This window comes from Calonectris borealis, chromosome 4 (genome assembly GCF_964195595.1).
Source record: "Calonectris borealis chromosome 4, bCalBor7.hap1.2, whole genome shotgun sequence".
Classification (NCBI taxonomy): domain Eukaryota; kingdom Metazoa; phylum Chordata; class Aves; order Procellariiformes; family Procellariidae; genus Calonectris; species Calonectris borealis.
Genome location: NC_134315.1, coordinates 82,842,473 through 82,865,048, shown reverse-complemented (window position 1 = coordinate 82,865,048; position 22,576 = coordinate 82,842,473). Strand labels below are relative to the sequence as shown.

General features: G+C 42.7%; 1 protein-coding gene across 1 annotated transcript in view; it reads left to right on the top strand.

Annotated features, from left to right (window-relative positions):
• Window positions 1-8,576: 8,576 nt before the first annotated feature.
• The window catches only part of FRAS1 (Fraser extracellular matrix complex subunit 1), a 107,997-nt gene continuing 93,997 nt past the window's right edge, over window positions 8,577-22,576 (top strand). Inside the window, exons 1-8 of the mRNA XM_075150487.1 lie at window positions 8,577-8,621; window positions 8,787-8,894; window positions 12,007-12,099; window positions 14,004-14,163; window positions 14,751-14,884; window positions 17,574-17,657; window positions 18,284-18,385; window positions 18,489-18,680. Coding sequence (XP_075006588.1) covers window positions 8,577-8,621; window positions 8,787-8,894; window positions 12,007-12,099; window positions 14,004-14,163; window positions 14,751-14,884; window positions 17,574-17,657; window positions 18,284-18,385; window positions 18,489-18,680 — 918 coding nt within the window. The remainder of the gene's footprint in view (window positions 8,622-8,786; window positions 8,895-12,006; window positions 12,100-14,003; window positions 14,164-14,750; window positions 14,885-17,573; window positions 17,658-18,283; window positions 18,386-18,488; window positions 18,681-22,576) is intronic.

Genomic DNA, 22,576 nt, shown 5'->3' with positions numbered 1-22,576 from the left:
AAACTGCATGGGGGGTGTTTTTGGACGAAGTATCATTTTCTGTATATGTATTCTCAACTATCTGATTTGGGCTGTTGTCAAAAGCAAGCTCCTGGGTGAGGCGGATCTTTGCTCTCACTGCATGCAGTGGTGTTAAAATTGCAACCTCTTCCCTTCTAGTAATTGTTTTTACTGTTAGTGGATCGCCACGTCCTTTTATAGATGGACCCAACATGTGAAGAAAGTTTGCAAAGAAGCTGCAAGCTGTTTTGGGCAAGGTTTTCCTGCTCCTGACGCATTGTTGGTGCTTAAAAAAATGTTTTGAAAACAAGTGGAGGAAAAATGGAGCCGTGCAAAAATGACTCACCATAAGCGTTCACACCTTTCATTTCTTAACCCCTGTAATGCTGTTTTACGAGCAGGCTTGTGTTGTCCATGGTGAAGTGGTCAGAGCCTCTGGGTGCTTTCCTCCAGCGGTGCTTTCTAGTTTTGTGTGTGGGTTTTCTTACCTGAGGCTTCACGGTATCAAAGGGCGAAACAACTGTGTGTTGCCAGATACCACTATTTTCTGGGAGGTCTCTTGTGTTTGATGGGAGAAGAGGTGCCTTCTCTAATCAGAGGAAATAATTTATGATTTCAGTTCAAAAGAAAAGATAATGAAAGGAAACGAAGTTTCTGCTTCTGTTGACTGTGGGTAAAAGCTTAAATATGGAACCAACTTTGTACCCTCTAAGCCTCAGGAGAAAGCCAGTCTTCTAGTTTGGGGGACATTGTTAATATTGTGGTGTTCCATCTTTTTTTTTTTTATTTTCAAAATTCTCTATAGGTTTGCAGAGGGATGTTGAATACAAATTATACTTTTATTCAAGAGGGAAAGAGGGCTTGATTATATGGAAGGAAGTATAGTCTTTGGGTCTCTCTGGTTGGGGTACTGTTTTCAAGCTGTGTATGTTCCCAGTTAATAAAACTGAACGCAGCGCTGAGAGAGAAACTCAAAACTTTTTATACTCCCTCCTCCTTTCTCCTCTACTTCTTCTGGTGCTTTTATAACCAGATTAAAAGTTCCTGGTTTTTACAAAATAACCATAAACATAATTGAAAATTACTGCTCCCATGGAAGAGATGAAATACAAAATATGATAGCTGGAAAAGTTAAGTCCTTGGATGTTGCTTAGGTTTTGGACATAAGTGTGGAAGGGGGGAATGTGTGTGAGAGCGCGAGAGCAAGTGTTAGTGTAATCTTCCAAGGATCCATTATTTATTGGTGCTGGTATTGAACACATGCTTAACATACTGTCTGACATTTTCAAGCTTGTGTCACATATCTGCATATATAAATGTAAAAGGACTTTAAAACAGAATTGGAGCAGAAAACGCATAAATTAAAAGATACAACATTGGAACACCTTCTTTATTTAAATCCAATTTGTTTTGAAAAAGTGTATTTGAAATTTTGACAACCAATAAGAAGGCTTAAGCATATTGTAATTTTTAAAAATCATGTACATTAATGGGGAAAACCAAGCAGTATGTATTTACAACCATTTTTTAAAAGTCAATCTGTTGAGCTTCTGGATTTTTTTCAATAAATATATGGAATGAGTGCAGCGCTAAATATATTTCTGGCAATGGTAGCCCTCTATGCAGGGACCAAGGAAATCATTATTAATTTCAGAGTATTCAAGCAGTTTATCCTTTTTCCTTTAAAGCTAAGGGTTAAAAAGCATGGAAAAACCCCCTTTCTTTCAATGATAAAAACTGGGCTGAAAACTACTAGGCCTAAAAACTTAGTGTGATGCAACTATGTTACCTTTAATTATTGCTTTTAGATGCAAAATGCTCTCCTAAAAATATTTTCCTTAAATACTCATCACAGAGGAAGTTACTTAACTACCAAAGATTACTTTAGAGATAGTACTGCTGTTAATTTTTCGTTATAGAAGTGCTGATATGAATTGATTAGAAAGGGGGAGGAATGTGTAAGAATCGGAATAGAAATGTGGTAAACTACAGTCCCTTAAGTGATTACAGGTAGCAGTGTTCTTCCAGTCAGGGAAAAAACGAAGTGCAGTTTTTAGTATAAAGGATGTATTTGACTACAGCGGAATCTGCTTTAACAGTGACCAGCCAAAAGGCATTAATCTTTATAGAGGAACACTGCTGCAGAAAAACGATTGGCCTCTTGGTCTAAATAAAGATTTCTGTATGCTGATTTAAATCATGATTAGAACTAATGATTTTTAAAAATCGTTTTAATTCATCTACCCTGTCTGCTCTGTGCATTTGATTTATTTGAGCCCTCTCCTAGTGACTGCTTTTGTGTCTGTATGAAAGGTAGGATAAAGTTTACAACAGCACCTAAGTAATTTAAGAATATCTTAGAATATCATAGTCTTCCCATCCCTGAAATAGCTTAGGACTCCTGGGGAATTTTATGTGTAGACTCTTGATTTTTACAAGGCTGGTGCGACTGGTGAAAGACTTAAGAGTTAGAAAATGTAGAAAAGCATCAGACGAATGAACCATGAAAACAGTACCTTGTTTTAATTTGTGTAACTTTTTAATTCCCTAGTTGGAAGAACGGGAAAAATAGTTCCCCATTCCTGAAAAAGTGTGTTCATATTAATGTGTTGTTAATCAAGCTGTACGCTCTGCCTTAACTGCTCTGTTCTCTCCTAGAAGTGTAGGGCTAAAACTGTTTCCACTGAGATGAGCTGAATTTCTATTTGATTTCAGAGACCGAGCCGTTCCTATGTGGTTCTGCTTGTTGGCATACTGGAATAAACCCATTAAAAGCCCATTTTCAAGGGGTTTTTATTACATGCGAGCACATACCAAATTTGAAAACGTGCTCGGCGATGGCAGCAGATAAAGCATGAAGCCTAAACCCAAATGGACACCAGGAATCCTTTATGTGTCTCTGAATTACTTTCATCTCTTCATCGCTCCATTAATGGATAGCCCCACAGACCACGTAGCGCTCTCTCAGCTTCCCTTACGTTGGGTTTATTCTGCCAATTGCCTGGTATTATCAACTAATTGGAATGGGAACGATAAATGAAAGCTGTGTTACCGAGTGCCAAGTCTCCTCACTTGGCAGCTGGTGGGTGATGCTGGTAATTGTTACCAAAAGTGTAATTGCTCTGGGCTCTGCCTACGATTTCAACAAAGCAGCCTGGTATTCCTCCTCCGAGACACCCGATACCTGCCTTTCCTCGGCTGTCTCTGGCGGAGGACGACTTGTGAAGTAAATCCAAGCCGGCGCTCATGTCGGGGAGGGCTTGGGGCGGGTGCTGTGTTGGTGCATCGCTCCCCAAAGCGGGAGTGCCACCCTCGTATGCGTCCGGCGGCCTGGGGACAGAGCAGCCCCTTTGAAAGTTAATTGCATGAGTTTTACTGGTTTCTCATAAAAGCAGGAAAGGTAATGAGTAGAGTACACGATAAGCAATAACAACCACCTTGTTCTCGGCATGACGGTAAAAATTTCAAGCTTGATTCCTGGCTAATATTAAGGCTTCAGCTGTAGACGGCTGGTTTTGCCCTGCTTGGTAATTGCAGCAATACCACCAACCAGATGACCAGCTTTACAAGTCTGGCGTGCTACAGAGGACAATCCAGCATCCAATGGCATTTTATGGATTGACTGAATATTTTCATGAAGCCGTAAGAAATGGAAAGGGGGCTGAGGGGAGGACTCAAACCAACTGTTGTATGCTTCTTATTTCCACAGTCACTGCACCAGAATAGAGCACGGATTGTTATCTAGTGTGATGATGTCCCATGTTAAGCGGCATCTGATCAAATTACTGAAGCTTTTTACGTATTAATAGCAGACTCGGATTATTTTTGATTTGTTGGGCGTTTTTTTTTTTGCTGAGGTAGAGGAGGAACAGGTGCAGCCATATTAAGTTATGACAGCCAGTCGAAAAAGCCACGGCCAAAGAGATTTAGCTCTTTCTGCACTCCAGTTAATATGACAGTGTGGCAAGAGCAAACCATGAGTGCTCACAGCTGCTCTGGGCTCCCACTTCCACACTGTGTCTGCTCTTTGTCTCTTCAGCTTATTCTTTGCTTCAACCCTCCTTTGCTTTTACTGCTAGTTCCTTTCTTGCCTCCTTATCTTCTTAGCCTTTTCTTAATGTGCAGCTCTTTTGCTCTCTCTCCTGCCTTTTTCTAAATCCTCATCAGCATTCTCCAAACTCGATACGTGCTTGCACTGTGCTCCCATGTATTGGATTTAATTTTATTTCGTCTTGTCTCTGGGTGCCTGCAAGCTCTAAAGGTCTGTGAGCATATCTTGCTTTTTTGGCTCCTGTTCCGCAAACCAATCGAATAATGTAGGTATCTCTTCTTGCAGCGTGGCATTTTAAAACTCAGTTGAATTAGGTATCATTTCTTCTTTTGATGTAGGGAAATCCAAAGAATTAATAAATTATAATGGCGCTACTTGGCAATTAAGGAGTGCTTTCCATCTTCAAAGTGCTCTGTGCACAGTATTTCATTATTTATACTGTTAATTATATTAGTACTTCTAAGGAAAAAGCCCCTTAAATTGTCATTGATAAAAGTACACTCTTAACAGGATAAGAATTCAGCGCTTAAATTGTAGCAGATAATTTGTCCACTGAGGTACAGTGCCTTGGAGAAGATGTAAGGCGGATTTACAGCAGTTCCTTAAGTGTCTGTTGAAAAGTCTTGCTTTATGTTTTAAACAGTAATAACTGGGAGCTTTAAAGTGTCTTTATAAGTGCTGGACAGGTAGGTGGGATCCTTATTTTGCACCTGGATGATTGATATCTCAGTTCCTATCAGCAGAGTGACTTAGGAGCCTTTCTTGTAATACTGCACCTCTGTGTCACTTCTGAACGTGTTACCCTAGCTTGGGTGGACCAAGATCTAACAGTTAGCTAAGGGCAAAACTGGGAAGAACGTTCTTAAGCTGTTGGCCCGTGTTTGGTTGCCTTAGAGATAGTCATGTTTGAAATGAAAAAGCCAAAATGAACAATGAAAACACTAGCAGTCTGCGTTCTCCAGGTCGTAAGAGCTCTGCATATGGACCAATAAATCTTTTTATGCTTTTCTGTATTAGCAGCTGTTAGCTACATGCTTTCATCTAAACAGGGAACACATGAAAATTAGTTTGAAATGTGATCCTAAAACAGTCAGCACCCAAGAATACTACCAAAAGTAATTGTTGCAATAAACTCCTTGTTCTTTTATGGATTTCCACCATGTGTATGAAGTACATGTGCTGCTTTTCTCTCCCCTCTCAAAGGAATTAAATGGCCATGCACTTTAAATGGCTGATAGCCAGAGCGTTGCATTTTGCTCAATTTACTGTGACTGTACCATTCAGACATTTGGTAGCATTACAGAAAATAAAAACCCCACTTCTCTGTAGAGAAATCAGTAAACTTAATTGTGGTCAGACACTTCAAATTTGAGTTTAGGTCTGTTGCTCCATAGCCAGGAATCCGAAGCTAAATGTTGAACGGTGAAAAGCGCTGAACACCAAAACCTGTGAACTGGGTGGAAGACTCATATCTGAAAAATCAGGTAGTAGCTTCCTGACTATTAACTAGACTCTGAATTCTTAAAACCTCTACAGAGATGTGCCGGTTTTGATCTGATACCTGGCAAATAGAAATCACTGATGCGGGCAGGTGCTTCCAGGCGTCTAGCGGGTGGATTTAGAAAAAGCCGATTTGAGCCCACAAGTAGGAGCCAGCCTGCTTAGGCTGTAATAGAAAATAGGGGAGCGAGAAGACCAAAGAGAGGGTTTTCTTATCAGAAACTTGAGCATTTGAGTCTCAGAATATGAGTAGGGGTGGCTCTGTGCTGACTTCTTGCCATGTCCTTTGGCCGTTATTCCACCATGGAAGTAATTCTTTTTCTTTTTTTTCTTTAACAAAGGAGAGAGGCCACAGGGTGAAGGTTTAGGAGAGCCCAGCGATGAGGCACTAAATCCGCCCTCTCCCTTTCCGCTCCCTGTGCCCCGTGCTTGCCCCGTGGCTGGCTTCTGAGACCGCAGCCTCACCCTGCAGTGAGCTGCCAGTTTTAAAATGCAGACTGCTTTTCAGCCTTGACATTGTTCTCGCACAGATTTTTCTCCTTTGCCACATACTGTTTTGGGAGTCTCCTTCCAGCTGGAAACAAACAAACGAAGGAATAAATCAATAGATATATCAAATGGTTTCATCAAACAGATTAAACGTCACTTTTTGCCAGTGGAAAGATGTTAGGAGTTCTGGGTATTATCATGGTTTTAGGAGTGTTAGGGTGGATCTGAGTATGGCAAAGGTTTGTTAAAGAGAGCAGAATGAATTAACTACAGCATGTGCGTTAGCTAAAGCTTGGCGCACGCGTAACTTAACCGGAATTTATTCTGTAACTGTATTGTAAATCTGCTGGCCGAGATGAAGTCAAGGTTTCTGTTCTACAGCCCCAGCCTTGTGTATGTGAGAGGAGAACCAGCTGTACTACCAGAGCAGAAATTACCATCTCTCTTTGTCCTGTTGTTATCGTGCCCCGCGGGGCTGTACGCTTACTGCCATCTCTTGCTGTGACTAAGGTTAGTGTTGCCACCAGCATTACATTGACAGAGAATCTCCCTAAATTTCTGATGCTGCCAGAGTGTTCGTTGCCTGTGCGTGTACTTTGCCACGAGAGAAGAGCGGAGTTTGATATGAACGAAACGCTTTTGTAAAGCAGTGAAGAGACACAAGGATTTGTTAGCAGTATTTCTGGTTATCCCACTGTTTGCAGGTTTGCACTCTTGATCCAGCGTCGTAGAGTAAGCCATTTTATTTTGACAAAGAGCACAGTTTCAGAGGGGAGGCAACCGGCCTTTTCTACTCGACAGTCTGCCCTGGATGCAGGATGGGTGAAAGAAGAGAGAACCTCTACCAATGCCCTCTTTCAGTCACGCAGGTGTGGCGAAACCTTGTCAGACACCTCTGAATCGCCTCTCCCCGGGGCTTGCACAGGCTGGCTTGTAGTACATCACGTTAAGTTTTCGGAAGAGCGTAGCACCCGGCAGCTTCTGCATAAGTGCCCGAGCAAGTGGCCAGATTTTTCAAGACTTTTTTTGCTCTCATTAAGCAGCCTAATGGGCCTTTAAGGCACATTTCAGTGTTTTATTATTATGCTTAACGGTTTTAGTAGTTAGCCCTAAATGTGTTCTTAGTAGTAAACCGTTAATCATCTTTTCGTATCTTAATTTGCTTAAGTCGTATTTTACGCTGTGAGTAAATTGACTTATTGGAGTAAATCACTACATCATGTAAACGAGTAGCAAAGTCTGGTCTTCTTTCAAATCAATTAAAAATGAGGCTTAATGGCTTGGATAGCGGCTGTCTGTATTACATAGGAAAATTTCCCGTATGGCGTAAATTTAGACTAGAGTACGCACCGTGGGTGTCTAATGGAAAAGAGTTTTTCAGATGAGAAACTGATCTTCCTTTCCCTTTTCTTTTGGTGGATTTAACAGAAGGCTTTTAAAAACAGATAATTAAATATGAACGTAGCAATTGTATCCGTCAGATTACCTCAGTACGTAGTTACTGATGGCTTTTTTTAAACTGCCAGAGACAGGATACTTGGCAGAGGAGCTGAGTGCAGGCAAGACATGTTCACAGGTAAGGGGTGGCAGGCAGAGGAAGAAATGTGACGGGCAGACTTGGCTGCTTCTCTGGGATGCTGCTGATGTCAGGATGATGGACATCAGTGTTCAGGAGCTGTTTGATGTCAGGATGGCTGGACATCAGTGTTCAGGAGTAAAGAGAGGGAAGGCTTTGTTTTCCAAGCATCCTACCGAAAGTAATGAGTCCCGAGTGGCTTCTCAGACCTTGGAGAAACCTGGGAGAGAAGGAGAAGTCTGGCAAGTGTCCAAGCAACTGGATGAGGGCCTGGGTTGCCCTATGAAAGCATGGTGGCGGCGTGGGATCATGACCTCAGCGCGGAGGGAATGGAAAAGGGTCGAGCAGGGGTGGTGAAAACCCTTGCGAATTAGCTGTGGGTGTTCCAGTTGGGTGCACTGATCGAGTGGTGGTGACAGCTATTTCCAAATCTGTTGGATTGTCTGCTTGGGCAGAGTCCCCTTCATGATGTTTTGGAATAAATGTGGCCAGGTAGAGCCTGTTCATACCTGGCCATGCATTCTGCATTTTTGACTAAATCAGTTTAATTGCATCTTAGGCTCTTCAGACCTTTCCTTCCATCTTACAGCCTAACGTAATGAGCAAAGTTTACATCATGGTTTTGACACGAGAACTTTTTATTTCCGTGATCCTGCAGATTGAAAATTTTCCATGTTATATTCAACAGCTCATTTGGATTCGAGCATGTCAGTATTTACCAGCATTCCCCATCAGCTCATGGGGTGCTGCACGGTGCCGCAGCTGCCTGTCCAGGAGTGGGTTAGCCTCAAAGCTAGCTCAGCTGCCTCGGCACAAGCGGTGATCCTAGCAGTAGCTGCGGTCTGGACAGTCTGAACTTGATTATAGAGAAGCTTCCCAGAGATGCTATAGTCACCTTGAGGTTATTAGAGGTTATGTCCTATCGATTATCTTGCCACTGGAGTTGATTATTTGCCGTACATGGCCTTGTCTTTCAACCGCGTGTTTGAAATTATTGAACGAATCGTACCAAAGTCGTGCCTGATAAGCACGTGGGAGGGAGGGGTGGTCTGCTGCAGCCTTTAGTCTTCCAGTCTGTCTATATTGAGCTGTTTGAGCCATTTGCTGTTGCGTAAAATAGCAACGCCTTGTGCTGTATGGGTCTAATTTAAAACTTATGTTTATTTGCAGAATAACACAGTTTGGAAGCCAGATTCTTGCCAAGACTGCCGTTGCCGTAGCAGTATTGTCACCTGTGAACCTACCGTCTGCAAACACCCTCAGTGTGACTTTCAGAAGGTAAGGGCTGCAACTGCCCAAATGCCAGCTGACCCGAGAAATGTCAGGTCACTCTGGAGGAGTTCCCAGGTTTAAACCCCTGGAATAGTTGTATGTCAAAATGCTTGTTTGGGTCCACCACACTGTGATACATGTAAAGGAGCGGTGGGAGCAGTTGGCGTAATTGGTCCTACAGTCCCTGTGAAAGCGAAGCTCCTCTCCTATTAAGAGGGACACAAAAAGAGGAGGCAGCATGAGGTGTTTCCCTGGAGGAACTGGCAGAGGTGAGCTGGTTGCTTATCTTTATACACCGCGGTGACAGCTGCCGTATCAACCTTCTGGGCTCAGCTGCCTCCCTGCAACTCCCTTTGAACCCGAGGGTCTGATTCACAGCAGGATTTGGGGGAAGCAAGAGGGAGCAGTGAAATCCCGTTTCGCCTCCCGGGGTGTGTGTGACTGCCCAGGGTCAGGCACAGGCTCCGTGCCCTTTCACTTCTCATTGACACAAGCCTGTGCAAGAAACACGCAGGCAAAACCCAGCGTGTGAAGCCTTTGTCTCCTTCGCCACACTACAGCCAGCGGAGGCTTGGTGTTGGAACAGCTTGCGGGCTGCCTGTGCTCCAAGGGTGGTCTGGTCCCCGAAGGAAGCCCCTGAATTGGGTTTGAACCTCCCAGCATGAGCCCAGCTTCCAGTTACCCTTCATTTGAACGTGGAGCTGGGTTTCCCTCAAACATGCAGATGGACGCTTTCCACTCTGATGAACAGCAACAGAGCTGAGATTGTCTGTCTTTCGGTTTCTTCTGCCTTGTGATGGTTGTTGAGCTTTCATGTCTCCAGTTTATCTTTCTCTGTCTGAGCCTTCATTAATGGTTACAGCTAATTGGCCATGGAATTGGTCTTGCATTAGCATCTGGATTACTGGGATAGTATGCATGAATGACAATGAAAATTAGTGTTTTAAAGAGGCACTGCCAATATAATTATATGGCTTTATGAAGCAGGTTAAAATGTTTTCCAGTATGACGGCACGAGGAAAACAATTTTGATTCTTACTGGTTTTCCCCATTATTATCACTGTGTATTGATTAAAGCAAGACTGAAGTATTAGGAATCTTTGTGCTAAAGAGAAGTATAAAAGAGTGCTGTCATGGCACACCTAACAATGAGTGGGCTAGATAAGACGTTGTTGTTCATTTTAAAAAATTGGATAAATGGAAAGGTGGCGACTTGAAAGCTCATGAAGGGAAATAGATTTATAGTGTGAAATCAATCTGTGTGACTCCTTGACATGGGTAAGCTTCAAGACAGAGTTTAAGTGTTCCATAAAGGTCTGGCCATTTAAATGTTGAAAAGGATCATCAAGGATCTCGGAAGAAAAAAATCCAATCATCCTTCAAGCATAAACAAACCACTGAGGAACAAGGTGAGAAATCACCATCCCTCTCCATGGTTTATTTCTTATCTGCTTATTATGAGATTTACGCTAATATCGCTGATCTTGTTTACAGCAACAAGGCGTAAACAAAACCAGGCAGTCTCTGCAAAAAGCATATCCAGTGGCGTTCTAAACATTTTTATGTAAAACCTTACTGCTGTGCATACCAAATGCTTTGAGTAGGTGGAAAATCAGCAAACATTATTTCTGTTGTGTGAACCAAAACAAACCAGCAACCAAGAACAGCTTCTCCACAGCAGGTTCACAGTTGAATAGGGTTTAATGGTTTAAGCTAAATGAAGTATTTAATTTTGTTTCCCACCTCCTAAAAAACACGACATTGAAGGAAACCTTAAAATGGGAAACGTTTTTCGGTTTGAAAAATCAAAATGTTTCTTTTAGAAAAAAGAGAAAGAAAACCTGTGACATTTCAAATGATTCTGGTCGCTCCTATCATACAAATAAAGAGGTGAAAGGTAGGACAATTTTTTGACTTCGTAGTGTCTTCATTTTTTATTATAACAAAACAAATAACGACTCCCTTCTGAGGAAGAATCCCTTTGACGTTGGCCGTACCCTTTCAAAGTGGAAAGGATGGAGTATATCTCCTGGCAGACACCTTTGCGATATTGTGAAGAAGGTGACCTCATGGATAAAATTTTTCTACATTTCACTTCCCGAACCTGGCATGTTCTTCTCTGGTTTTGGTTTTCTGTTTTTCTCCCTCGCCAGCTGCCATGCTCACATCAGTAAAATTGTTTGGTCCTTTTTTGTTATTAGCTGTGGGAGGAAAATACTGAGATCTGTGGTACCTCAGGTGGTGCCAGGGGCCCTCCTGTGCAGTTGCCATCAGTGACAGACACCCTTGCAAGTTAAGATCCTCCAGCAGCTGATGCTGTCCTGTCTGTGGGGCACGGTTGCCAGGCCTGGGGTGTTTAACGTGCAGCTGAGAGGAACATGAAAGCGTTGCTTTGGGGAGACGTTTTCAATGACAGGAGTCCGTGATCCTTCCCCGTGTTGGCTGATGTCTTTACTGATGTATTTTGCCCTTCGTCCGATGAGTTGCTTCCATCAGCATCGTCTTTTTCCCTGCTGCCGAACAGGAGGTAGCAAGTCGTCAGCTTGCTAAACCCCTGGAACACGCAAAGCAAAGCGGTAGTAGCATCACCTGACTGTGCTGTGGTTGGCAGTGGTCAGTAGTTTTCAGTTAATTTTAAAGTAGTGTTACTAAAAAAGAGGTGGTGTTTATTAAGCCAAAGAAGTACAGTTAATGGATGCACATTCATTCTGCCTGCCAGCTGCGCTTCTGGCAAAATGCAGAAAACTATCTATTGAAAATATTACATCTATACTACATTTCTCAGAGGTGCTTCAGTGCGTAATCTTGGTTTTTGTCTTGAATAAGTGCTTTCTATCCTTCGTTCTGGTTTGAAAACTAGTTCAGCTGGGGACTTCCTAATTGTACTGTTAGGGGTGTAAGTTCTCCTACTGTTGTTCTGATGGTAAAATGTCAAATACAGCAAACTGATGTGCCACCTCTCAACCAAGGGATCTGGTGTAGCAGCATTATATATTTCACTTAATACGTTTCCTCTCTAAACTGAGAGCACTGGGTCCAGCAAGGCCCTATGTCTTTACCTTCATGTTAAAGTCTCTATTTCATGTGAAGTGCTTATTGGATTCTTGTATCTTTTTAGGGAGAAGTGCTCCAAATAGCCCCCAACAAGTGCTGCCCTGAGTGTGCGTCCCGAGCTGAAGGATTTTGCCAGCACGAAGGACAGATCCACAGCGTGAGTGCTCTGTCATGTTCCTCGGCAGTGGCAATCCTTTCCAGTTTTTAGCTCTTTGTTTGGTTGACGTCAGTGAACCAAACGTTAGCTGACGTGCAGGAGAAGGATAGTTCATTGGGCTTATATTCTGTCACTGTCGGATAATGTAATATAACGGGAGTTTGGTCAGCAGGATTTGCAAAAAGGGAATGCATCGCTGAGCAAGCGTGTGTCCTGCTTGGCTTAAGGGGAGAAAGTTTCCCCCTCATTCATTCACTTTGCTGTTTCTGTGGATGATTGAGACAATATAGAAATGTTAGGAGGGGAGCAAAGCACAGTGAACTTGACATATTGGCTATCCTGAAACAAGGCTTTTCTCTCAGCAGCCATCTATGCTGGTAGAGATTGATTGCTGTTGTGCGACCTGGGTTATGTATTTTGTAATCCTGAATTGTTCAAGAAGCAGGTTCCAGGATGTGGTTTCACTTAGGGGGGCTGAAAGGCCAAAACAATAAGAATAAATGTCTACAGTTAAGAAAAAAATAAAAGATTAATGGGTAGTGGTTAATGAATCATGTCGAACAATAGGCAAATGTAGAAAAATGGCTGAACAGTGCACCCAAGTCCTATGTGTGTTCTCTTACAGACTTTTTTGTTTGACAATAGGCAAGTCACATCCAAATCTTAAGAAATATGCTAAAATGCCCAGATACGTTTGAGTATCTGGACCTTACACTCTACACCTAAAACGGGTGTTTTAACCCTCTGTTTCAGCATGAGGCATGACCAGCATGAATCTGTTAGGAGGCAGACAAAGGCTGGAGTAAGAGGGGTAGCACATCCTCCCTCTTCTCATCGTTCTTTGTGCCTGTGATTTGGGTGATAGTATATTATATCATATAACATTATATTTCTTCTTGTTGTTGCTGTCACTGCATTTTGCTCTGTTGTATTCTTGCTGCAGCTTTTGTCTTTCGGCTGTCTGTAAGCCTGTTCTTTGGGACGCAAGTCAGGTGAATAAATAGGCATCCCCACAGGGATTATAGGCATATTTGTACCTGTAGACATATGTCACACCCCAGTTCTACTGTGAAGTGGTCATTAAACAATTTTTTTGTTAGTGCAAAGTCTCATCCTGATGGCTGGCACAGATTTCCTGAAGGAAGAAGTTTTCTCTTTTGTCAAGGAGCCACTGTAACGCTTTATGACTTGACCTTCATTCTACGAGTACCTAGCTAGCAACGCTGGCCCTAGTGGGTAGCTCCATCGAAGAAGATCTGTATCCCCTGTCTGGCAAGAGCTTTTTTACTCCCTGCCTAATTCAATATTGCTTGTTTTGTAAAAATTAACATTCTCTATTTGTTGGAGAGTGTTGCAATACACCAGTGTGTTTCTTCTTGGGGACATTTTTTCCTCACCAGACCTCAGGGTAGAGATATTTGTTTCTGCATTAATGAATAAGCAAATCTAATGAGATTTTACTCATAGTGAAGTGCGTTAAGTATGTGGGGTGGGCGGTGTTCACTGACCATCTCGTGGTCAGGTGTGTGCTGGGGCCCACGCTGAATATTTCTCTAAAGAAAACAAGTCTCTAAATTTAGAGTTTGCCCTGCAGAAACTGCAGGGGTATATCCAATAACCTGGGTCTTTTGCAGTGGGTTGTTGCTGGAAGCCACTCTGCAACAGGAAGGAAAATTTGGCTGATCTACAGGTTTGCTACTTTACCAGTATTAACTTACTTTTTGCCCCAACAGTGCAGCCAGGACTAAGGGCTACAATGTGCAAAGATTGACGGGGCCTGCAAAAGAGTAAAGTTAATACTAGTCTAGGGGGGCTTAAAAGGGAGAAGATATATTTACAGGTCTCACTGGCAGCTGGATTCATGCATGTGTTTTCTGTGCCTTTGGTTGTGTTCTGCACTGCAGCACGGCACGCAGTGGGCCAGCTCTGGATGTGTTCGGTGCTCCTGTGCCCACGGGAAGGTGAACTGCACCCCCACGGCCTGCCCAGCCCTCGCTTGTGGACGAGGGGAGCTGCAATACACTGCTCAGGGATCCTGCTGTCCCAAATGTGTGGGCCGTGGCGGTGAGTATTGCGTGTGAATGGGGCACTGTCTGGCTTCATTGATGCAGGTCACTGGAAAGCTCCTTTTAGTCCCAAATTTGGAAGACTTTTCTTTTCTTGTTCAGTTCTGTTGGGAAGACACTGGCGTCAAGTGTGTCTCTCAATTCTCTTTCTGTCCTGCTACCATATTTACATTTTTAGTGGCTTCACCCATAGGCCAAGAGGAAGTGATAAGCTTTAAGCAGCGAGCAGATGTGCCTAGTATGTCCTTATATTGGAGATTAAAATCTGGAAAAAAAGATGCAGATATTTCCTATATACTGAGGGTACCTTTGGCACTTGCGGACTCAGACTGCAGGTTCCAAAAATGCCTGAACTATTGGATACCTTTTCTCATAGAAGTCCGGGGGGAGAAGTGCATCCAGAGCTCTTAATTCACAAGTCTAAAGCCCTTGAAAACTGGTGGAATTGTTACTGTCATTACCTGCTTTGACAAACCAGAATTTTGAATTCCGAGATGCACAAAATCTGTGTTTTAATTATGGGTGACGGAAAGGGATTAAAGGGCATTGGAAAAGAAAATCACCCCCTGTTTTCATATCTCTTAGAGCCTTGCTCCTTTGATGGACGCTTGTTCCAGGATGGTGAGGACTGGCGCCTTGGTGGGTGCTCCAAATGCGTCTGCAGGGACGGCGCGACTCAGTGCTTCACAGCCTCCTGCCAGCCTCTGCTGTGCAGCCAGGTCAGGACCCATCGGCCTTCTGGGGACTTTGCTCGTGACTATCGTCTTTCCCTTGGCAAGGCCCATTTCTCATGCAGATGTACAAATTAGCAGGCAAATCTTCTGTGTGGGCCATTTGGAAAAGGGAGTTTTGGTGTGTGGAAATGATGTGGAGTGACGGTTAAGTCTGTCAGTATACACCTGCTGTCCGTCTCTTCCCTAATATCTTCTTACTCTTATCGTGCCTTTGCTGGCTAATTAAGCACAAATACTGTCTAAAGAAAATGCTTTTTGTTTTATACTAAAAAAATTATCTAGGGTTGATCAGGAAATGTTCTTATTTCTGTGAGGGAAGGAATGAAAACAGAAGATTTTTTAATGGGAATTTATCTTCACAAATTTCAGTGTTTGGTTTGCAGCTGAAAAGTTTGGTTAGCAGGTCTTGTTTACTTTTTTTTTTAACAAAAACTCTAGAAATACCGTTGAAAGTAGTCAAATGCAGATGAACTTGACTTTTGACTTAAAGAGTTTAGAAATACAAGACAACTTCAGCTGAAAGAAAAGACTCAGAGCACTATTACTTGCATGCGCTTGTATTTAGAAATCAACAAAACCGGTAAGATAAGTTAGGCAAGCTTAAGTAGTGACTCTTGGTTTTAGTCCAATGAGAGAACTGGGACATTTCTGTATCCAAGACCTTTGCTGTGGACAAATGATGAGTTCTCAGCACTTGTGCAGTGATCAACCCAGCCAAAACACTACAAGAGTATATACAGTGTTAACACAGAGGTTAGTAAAAGCAGCAAACTATACACGCTACTCCACAGTCTGTACAAGTGACTCAATTTTTTGAATTCTCTTTATTATATTGGAAGTGCTTAAGGATGTGACTATGCTCTTTGGATTTCTTTCTATTGGGCCCATTGTACCAGTTTTCTTGGGCTCTTTGGTGTACTCCTGCTAAGGAAATGCAGGAACTGGCTCCCTGGAAATCCCTCTTTCTGACCTTGACTTTATGTTTTAGGAGCTGCCATTTCCCAAATATTTTTTAATCTATTACCACGCTCCAATGATGAATCCAGAAGCTCCCCTGAAACGTGTGCTCTGGCTGAGCACACTTCCCTGTAGCACTAAGAAAAACAGAAGCAGTAGTCATAAACTTTTTTTCCTGTTGATGCTTACCCAGCTTTCTATTACTGGACCAGATGTTTGTGCAGTTAACTCTTTTTTTTTTTCTGATAGAAGGAATGCCCACCCCTTTCTGTGCATGCTAATTTTGTTTTGCTTTGTCCTGAGATAGTCAGTGAGTATTTGTTGACTAAGTAGTGTGCATTAAAACAAATTTATGCATGCTTTACATTTCTCCTTTCCCACTCCAAATGGACTGATGTTACCCGCTGACTGATTGCACTAATGTTTAATCAGCTAATCATTAGGATTTAATTTGTGGAAACTGAAATGACTGTGTTTTTGCTGTGATGTATCTGAGAATAATTGGCTAAGAGCATCCAAGTTAATGGAGCAGGAAGCCAATTCTGATGGTGTTCCAGATATTTCCTAGCAAGGTTGCTGGTGGAAGGGACCTTGGCAGGATATGTAAGGATCCCGTTCTGCTCTCAATCATACCTAACATTTTCTTGTGTGTGCCTTTATCTCTGTCACTTTCTTCATTCTCCACTCCCTGTCAAAAGCAAATACATAAATGCTCCCAGTATTAAATTCTGATCTTCCATCTTTCAGATAACTGTGCCCTTCCCTGCGTGCTGAGGTAAAGGAACTCAAAAAATGCTTGTTGCTTGTAGGAGTGCACCTGAATGTCCCACCACATATCCCACCAAAATAGATGAAGAGTTCTTTTAACTCTGCTGGGAAATCTTTCGTTGATAAGTTTTTATACAAAGTCTTCCACTCTTTCTTTGAAAGCTAGTGGTTTGACTAACAAAGCGGATGAGATAAATAGTGCTTGGTATTTCTACGCTGCTTTCAGTCCACAAGTCAGTCTCCCAGTCATCCTGATGTGGCTGGAGGGAGCTGCTGGTGAACAATACTATTCCAAATCGTTGGATGTATGTGAAATTGTACCAGGGGAATTACAGACACGTTTTGGATGGATGGAGTTGAGGCATGCAGGAATGTGAAGTGCCAACCTATTCCGATGTGATTCAAATGAGTCATGAAAAAGTTTAAATTAGGATAATCCAGTTTTAATTTAACACCTGTACAGACAGTTATGCTGTATGAATTTAACTAAAACAGTGCAAATGCCTGAGAGATGGTGAGTGCCTCAAAACGTGGCAGCACCAGGAAAAAAAATCTCTTTTCTCCTCTATCTCATGCTTTATCTAAAGCTATGCAGAAGCTTACATAGCTTTATATATGCATTTTTTTCCTCTGTGTATCTGTATACCTGAATATACGTACTTTAGCTCGTGTGTGTGTGTGTGTCTTTATCTGCATCTATATACCTATCTATGTATTTGGACCTCAACTGCCATCCAGAGAAGCCCAGAAAATGAGATGAAGGAAATATCTTTCTAGCTTTCTACACTGATCTCATGCTGTGAAGACGCCCCCAGATATTGCAGCCTTGAGTGGCTGTGGGTTATCACACAGATACTAAATGCCTGGAATTCCCGGGAGGGGGTGATGCTGAGCCCCATGTTAACTGTTCATGCTCTTATTTTACTTGTCTCTCCTGCTTTCTATTTAGGATGAAGTTATGTTTATGTCTCCCGGAAAATGCTGCCCAGAATGTGTTCCAAAGCCCTGCTCGGTGTCAGGAAGAGTGTACCAGGTAACCTTTGACGAGCCACACCAAAAGGCAGTTGTTCACAAGTTCCGGCACATCTCTCTTTCCCTTCTCCGTGACATCTGACTTTCTGCCAGCACTGATAGCTTAGTACAACAGTTGCTTTTTTTCTTCCTGGAAAGCCAAAAGAGTTGAAAGAAATTAGAACTAGATAAGAATTTGCTGGCAAGCAGAAAGGAAGTTTGCCGGGTGAAGCACATCAGGCACTTTCTTTTCACACTTTTTTGAAGGAGGAAAGGAGAAAGCACTGGTGAAGGTCAAAGTATTTATAGCTTTCATTGTATCATCTGGAATTAATTTAACGCATTATTTAATGAATGTAAGTATGTGGGATTTTCTGTTAATGATTATGTTTTGCTAATAATAGTAGTTAAGGCCTCACCAATGTCACTGGCTTGTGAGAAATAGACACCACAGTGTCATCTAGACCTCATACTTCTTCTTCCTGTTTGCTGATCATGTAGAGATAAGCATTTTTTAAGAAAAGTTTATTATCGGATACAGACATGCAGAAGGAGCTATCATATTCTATAAGCAGCAGAGATTTCTGGAAAGAACTTGGTTATTTACAAAGAGTGTTTAACAATTGTATACGTGTTCTTTTTGAGCAGCATGGTGAACAGTGGAAAAAAAATACCTGCACCGAATGTGCATGTCACAGAGGAGAAGTCAGATGTCTGAGGGAGACCTGTGACACTATTACCTGTGAGAAGGTAGTTGAAAATCATTCACCTCTGAGACCCTGGCTGCACGTATCGCTGTGCCCGTGCCAACGGGTTCAGACAGTCGTGCTCAATGGTTCCTGATGTTTTGTAGGGGGAGAACCAAGTGCAGCGTCCTGGGAAGTGCTGTGAGGAGTGCGTGTCTTCCAAGGGAAACTGCGTGTATGATGGCACTATCAGGTACCACAGTGAGATGTGGAATAGTACTGGCTGTGACTTCTGCGTGTGTGATGAAGGGCAAGTCACTTGCCAGGAAGCAGAGTGTGCCAGCGTGGAGTGTGCCAAGGTAAGAAAGGTTTTCTTCTTTCAAGATGTATCTGTCAAGTCTTGTGATTTTTTTCCCCCCTTTTTCTTTTTTCTCAACTGACATCTTGAGACACTCAAAGAACCTGCCCTTCTCTCGGGGCTTGTTTTGTGCAATTACCTTGAAAACACTTCACAGGAAAGGAGAGTAAACTTTGGATTTTCCATGCAAGGTTGACTGCTCAGTGGGCTCACATTGTGAAGCAAGCCAGTGTGAATCAGTGACTAATTTAACTTGGATTCCCTCCCACGCTGTTGTCTGCCCGCTATAATGGAGGGTCAGACACCCAGAGGTTTCAGTGACCCCCGGCTTTACCAGGAGCTGAACATGGGGAGAGACGTACAGGTCAGAGGTAGTTAAAAGCTTAAGAAATGTTCCCTTTATCTTCATTCTTGGCATGGAAGTGAAGCTGGTAAGATATTTTATTCCCAGCGCTGTTCACTCCAAAACTAAACATCCCGCTCCCCCAGGTTATGTTATATTTGCTCTACAGTGGATGTGCAAAATGCATTAGATGGGGTTTGAATGCTTCACACACAGACGCACAGACACAAATACGTTTTGAATTGCCTTTTTGCAGTGGGATAAGACTTCTGTGTTGTTTGTCACTGCATCTGTTTTAATTGGTGGGCTAATAATCTGCTTTATACCTACTACTCCACAGTGTCAGTGAAGAGAAGGGAAGGAATTGTAGCCTTCTGAGCTTTCTCTCTCTGTGGCAATGTTTTTCTGGCAACTGCCTGTGTGCTAAATCTTGAGTAGCAGCACTGCTGCTGTTGTGTCTGAAGTCCAGCCAAAATCTGGACGTAATGGATTCACTGGATTAGATTGTTTTAATGAGTGTTCAAAAAAGTGAAAATCCACACACAGAGTCCCAAATGATGATCATGCAGAGAGCATGTATCTAGGAATAAAAGCGTATGCTTGTTCATCTGAGATTGTGCCTTTTAAATAGCAAAAATGCATTGAGTGTGGGACCCAAACTCTTGTCATTGGTGTAGTACTGCTGACGATCATCTGACCTTAAACTGCATGGAGAGATTTTGCTGGGTGGAAGGTCGTGGTTGTCATAAAATCTTGTGCAGTTGCATCTGTTTCAGTCAGCTTCCTGCATGCTTATGGCTGTAAATTGGATCATTTACACTAATGATGATGGCGTGCTGTCATGGCTCAGTAGGGAGAATTATTTAATATTCATGCTCATATCTTGGGTACTGACAAAGAATCCATTATTCAGAAAAGCCAGGGATATTTTACGGAACAATAGCTGGAGATGTTAACATGTAGGGCTCGAAACCAGGGGGTTCAAAAGTGTGCAACATTATCACTCACGCAGCAATTTTTCAAACTCGAGCTCTCGCAGGTAACCATCCATCTAAAAGCCCGAGCGTCTAAAAAATGGTATTATTTGTCAGAGTATGAACCGCTGCAGTTTTGAATTGAATGAAACATGATTGCTAGGAGGACAGAAGGAGGAAGAGAGTGTCCTTTGTTGTAGGCAAGAGTTATGATCCCACTTGATAAAAGATATTTGCCCAAGGATTTACTATTCTGCATTGCTTCCCTTAAGATAAACTAGCTTCCTCAAGTCATGTTCAGTCATAGTTTATCTCGATAGGACAAGGTGCACATTAATTAATTACAAGAAAATATTTACTCAAAAAGCAAATGAAATATTTTCTTTTTCCTTTGCTTTTTCCTTTTTGAGAGGCAGGTTTGTTTTTTGGGCACCTGCATCAATAAATCAGAGCTGATGTGAAGCTAGAAGCATTTGAATTCATTTTTTCATTAAGGCACTATTAATTTTCTGGTCACATCGTCCTATTTAAAGTGTAATGAGGCCACAGGTACAAACTGCAAATCCTAGGCAGCTCAGCATAGTATAGCAGCATTACGTGAGGGTAGGGTAGAGGTTTAGCTTATAAACCCTGTCAAACAAACCTGCCCAGCAGCTGTCAAATGAAAGTGTCTGGGGTGATTCTGACCTAATCTTCAAAAAGCCATTTTCAGCAGGTTACTAACGAGCTAGGAATACAAGTTATGTGGCAGGGTGGGATAGCTATGGATGTGGATGCGCTCAGTCAGAACCACTCAGACTGTCAGAGCATCAAATAATCCTGCGGGAGCACTTGCCAGCACGCCAGCTGAGTAAGCGCACTCGTGACGACGTTCAGAGGAGGACGGGTCATGGGGACTAGCAGGGGATGCTGCAGGTACCTGAGTAGGCTGGCGATGGAGTATTTCTGCTAGCAGCCCTGCCAGCCCCAGAAACTACAGGATCAGTAAGATGGAGCTTGCAGGGTGCTGCGCGAGTACCATACAGCCAGCAAGCTGCAGAAGTCTTTCTGGTATTTAGAAGAAAGGGAGCTAGGGTGTTGAGAGTTACGGATGGTGCATGTGGATGTAGGTGTGTACGTGTTTGAGAGAGATTGCATAAAACATTCTTCTCTCTTTTCTGCCTCCCAGCCCATCACTGCCTTTCAATGTTCTCAACCTGGAATATGATGAATCTCTTTTCAGCAAAGCCACAAGTTATCTCACAGAGCCTCTCCCTTTTCTGAGTCTTGGCAGAGCAGCGTGGTTGCATTTTTTTTGGCTGGGCGAGCCATGTTCCATGGCTAGTTGTTCTCAGTTTTCCTATAGTGTGTGTTTATGTATGTGGGTGGGGATGTGGGCAGGGATTGGGATGGGAGAGTTTACAGTACATAGTAGTGACATGAGATCCAACCACTGCCGATGGCATTCTGAAGTAATGATTTAAGAGCAAAAATGTATAGAACCAGCAGAGAGAGATTTAGGCTGTGTGTGGTCCTCGATGACTAAGAACCATACGGTTTCTCCTCTCTCACCCATTCTCAGAAATGCCTGAGGTTTGCCAGAGCGTGGCCTGGCTTAGTTGTTCCACCACGGTGAAACTAACAGTGACCGGTGCTGTTACTGCCCTAGCTATGTCTAAAGTAATTCACGTACACAAATTGGTGAGCGTGCCAATGTGGCACAGTGGAAAATATCCCGGAGTGACTGCTGGAACAGATGCCCGGTTGGTAAATCAGCAAAGCTATTTGGTAAACTTGGCGCTCAGCTGAATTTGGTGAGGCATCAGAAGAAAGCAGCAACATGCTGAAATGGAAACCAGTGTGAGCTGTGGGATTTCATTGGGTATGTGAGCCCCTCGCAAACATTTAACGAACGGTCGTGACTTCTCTGTTTGTCGCAGGTAAGTAATCGACCTGATTGCAAAATTAGGAAGGTTATGCCATTTGGGATGGGTATTAACACTGACATTTCATGGGCATAGATGAAACGAGTGCTCAGTGCAGGTCGGCACTAAATTGAATTTAGCCATTCGTTTGTAACTTTTAAATTGTAGTGGTTTTGTATACATACGTCTGTTTTCTGACTAGTATGTATTACCTTGCCTACGTTTACAGTGCGTGAGAATCTGGTCCAGAAAAGCTGCTCAGGTCAGGAAATTGAAGCTGTTTCTTTTGAGCTGTGCCCGGGTTCCCTAGGACAGAGTCTCCCTTTTTTCTAAATATTCAGCTTCCACTTAGGCACAAAAAGTTGTGATGAATTAGGGCACTTTATTCCCTTCTCCTGCTGCTGAATTCTTATCTTCAAACCGAAGTTATTTAAGTGGATTCTGTGGAGTTGTACAGTTGTAACAAAGAACAGGCTTTTTCCATCTGGCATAAATAGAGCATGTGCTTTGAAATTCTCTTGGAGGAAAAAAGTCTAACATTCAAAATGAAGATAAGCTTCTATGCATTGAAATCTTGACGGTGGTCAGGTAAAATCCTAGTGATTCATAATAAAAATATGGCATTCCTATTCTCTATACTTGCAGTGGATTATATTGGGGGGTTCTTTCTCTGCGG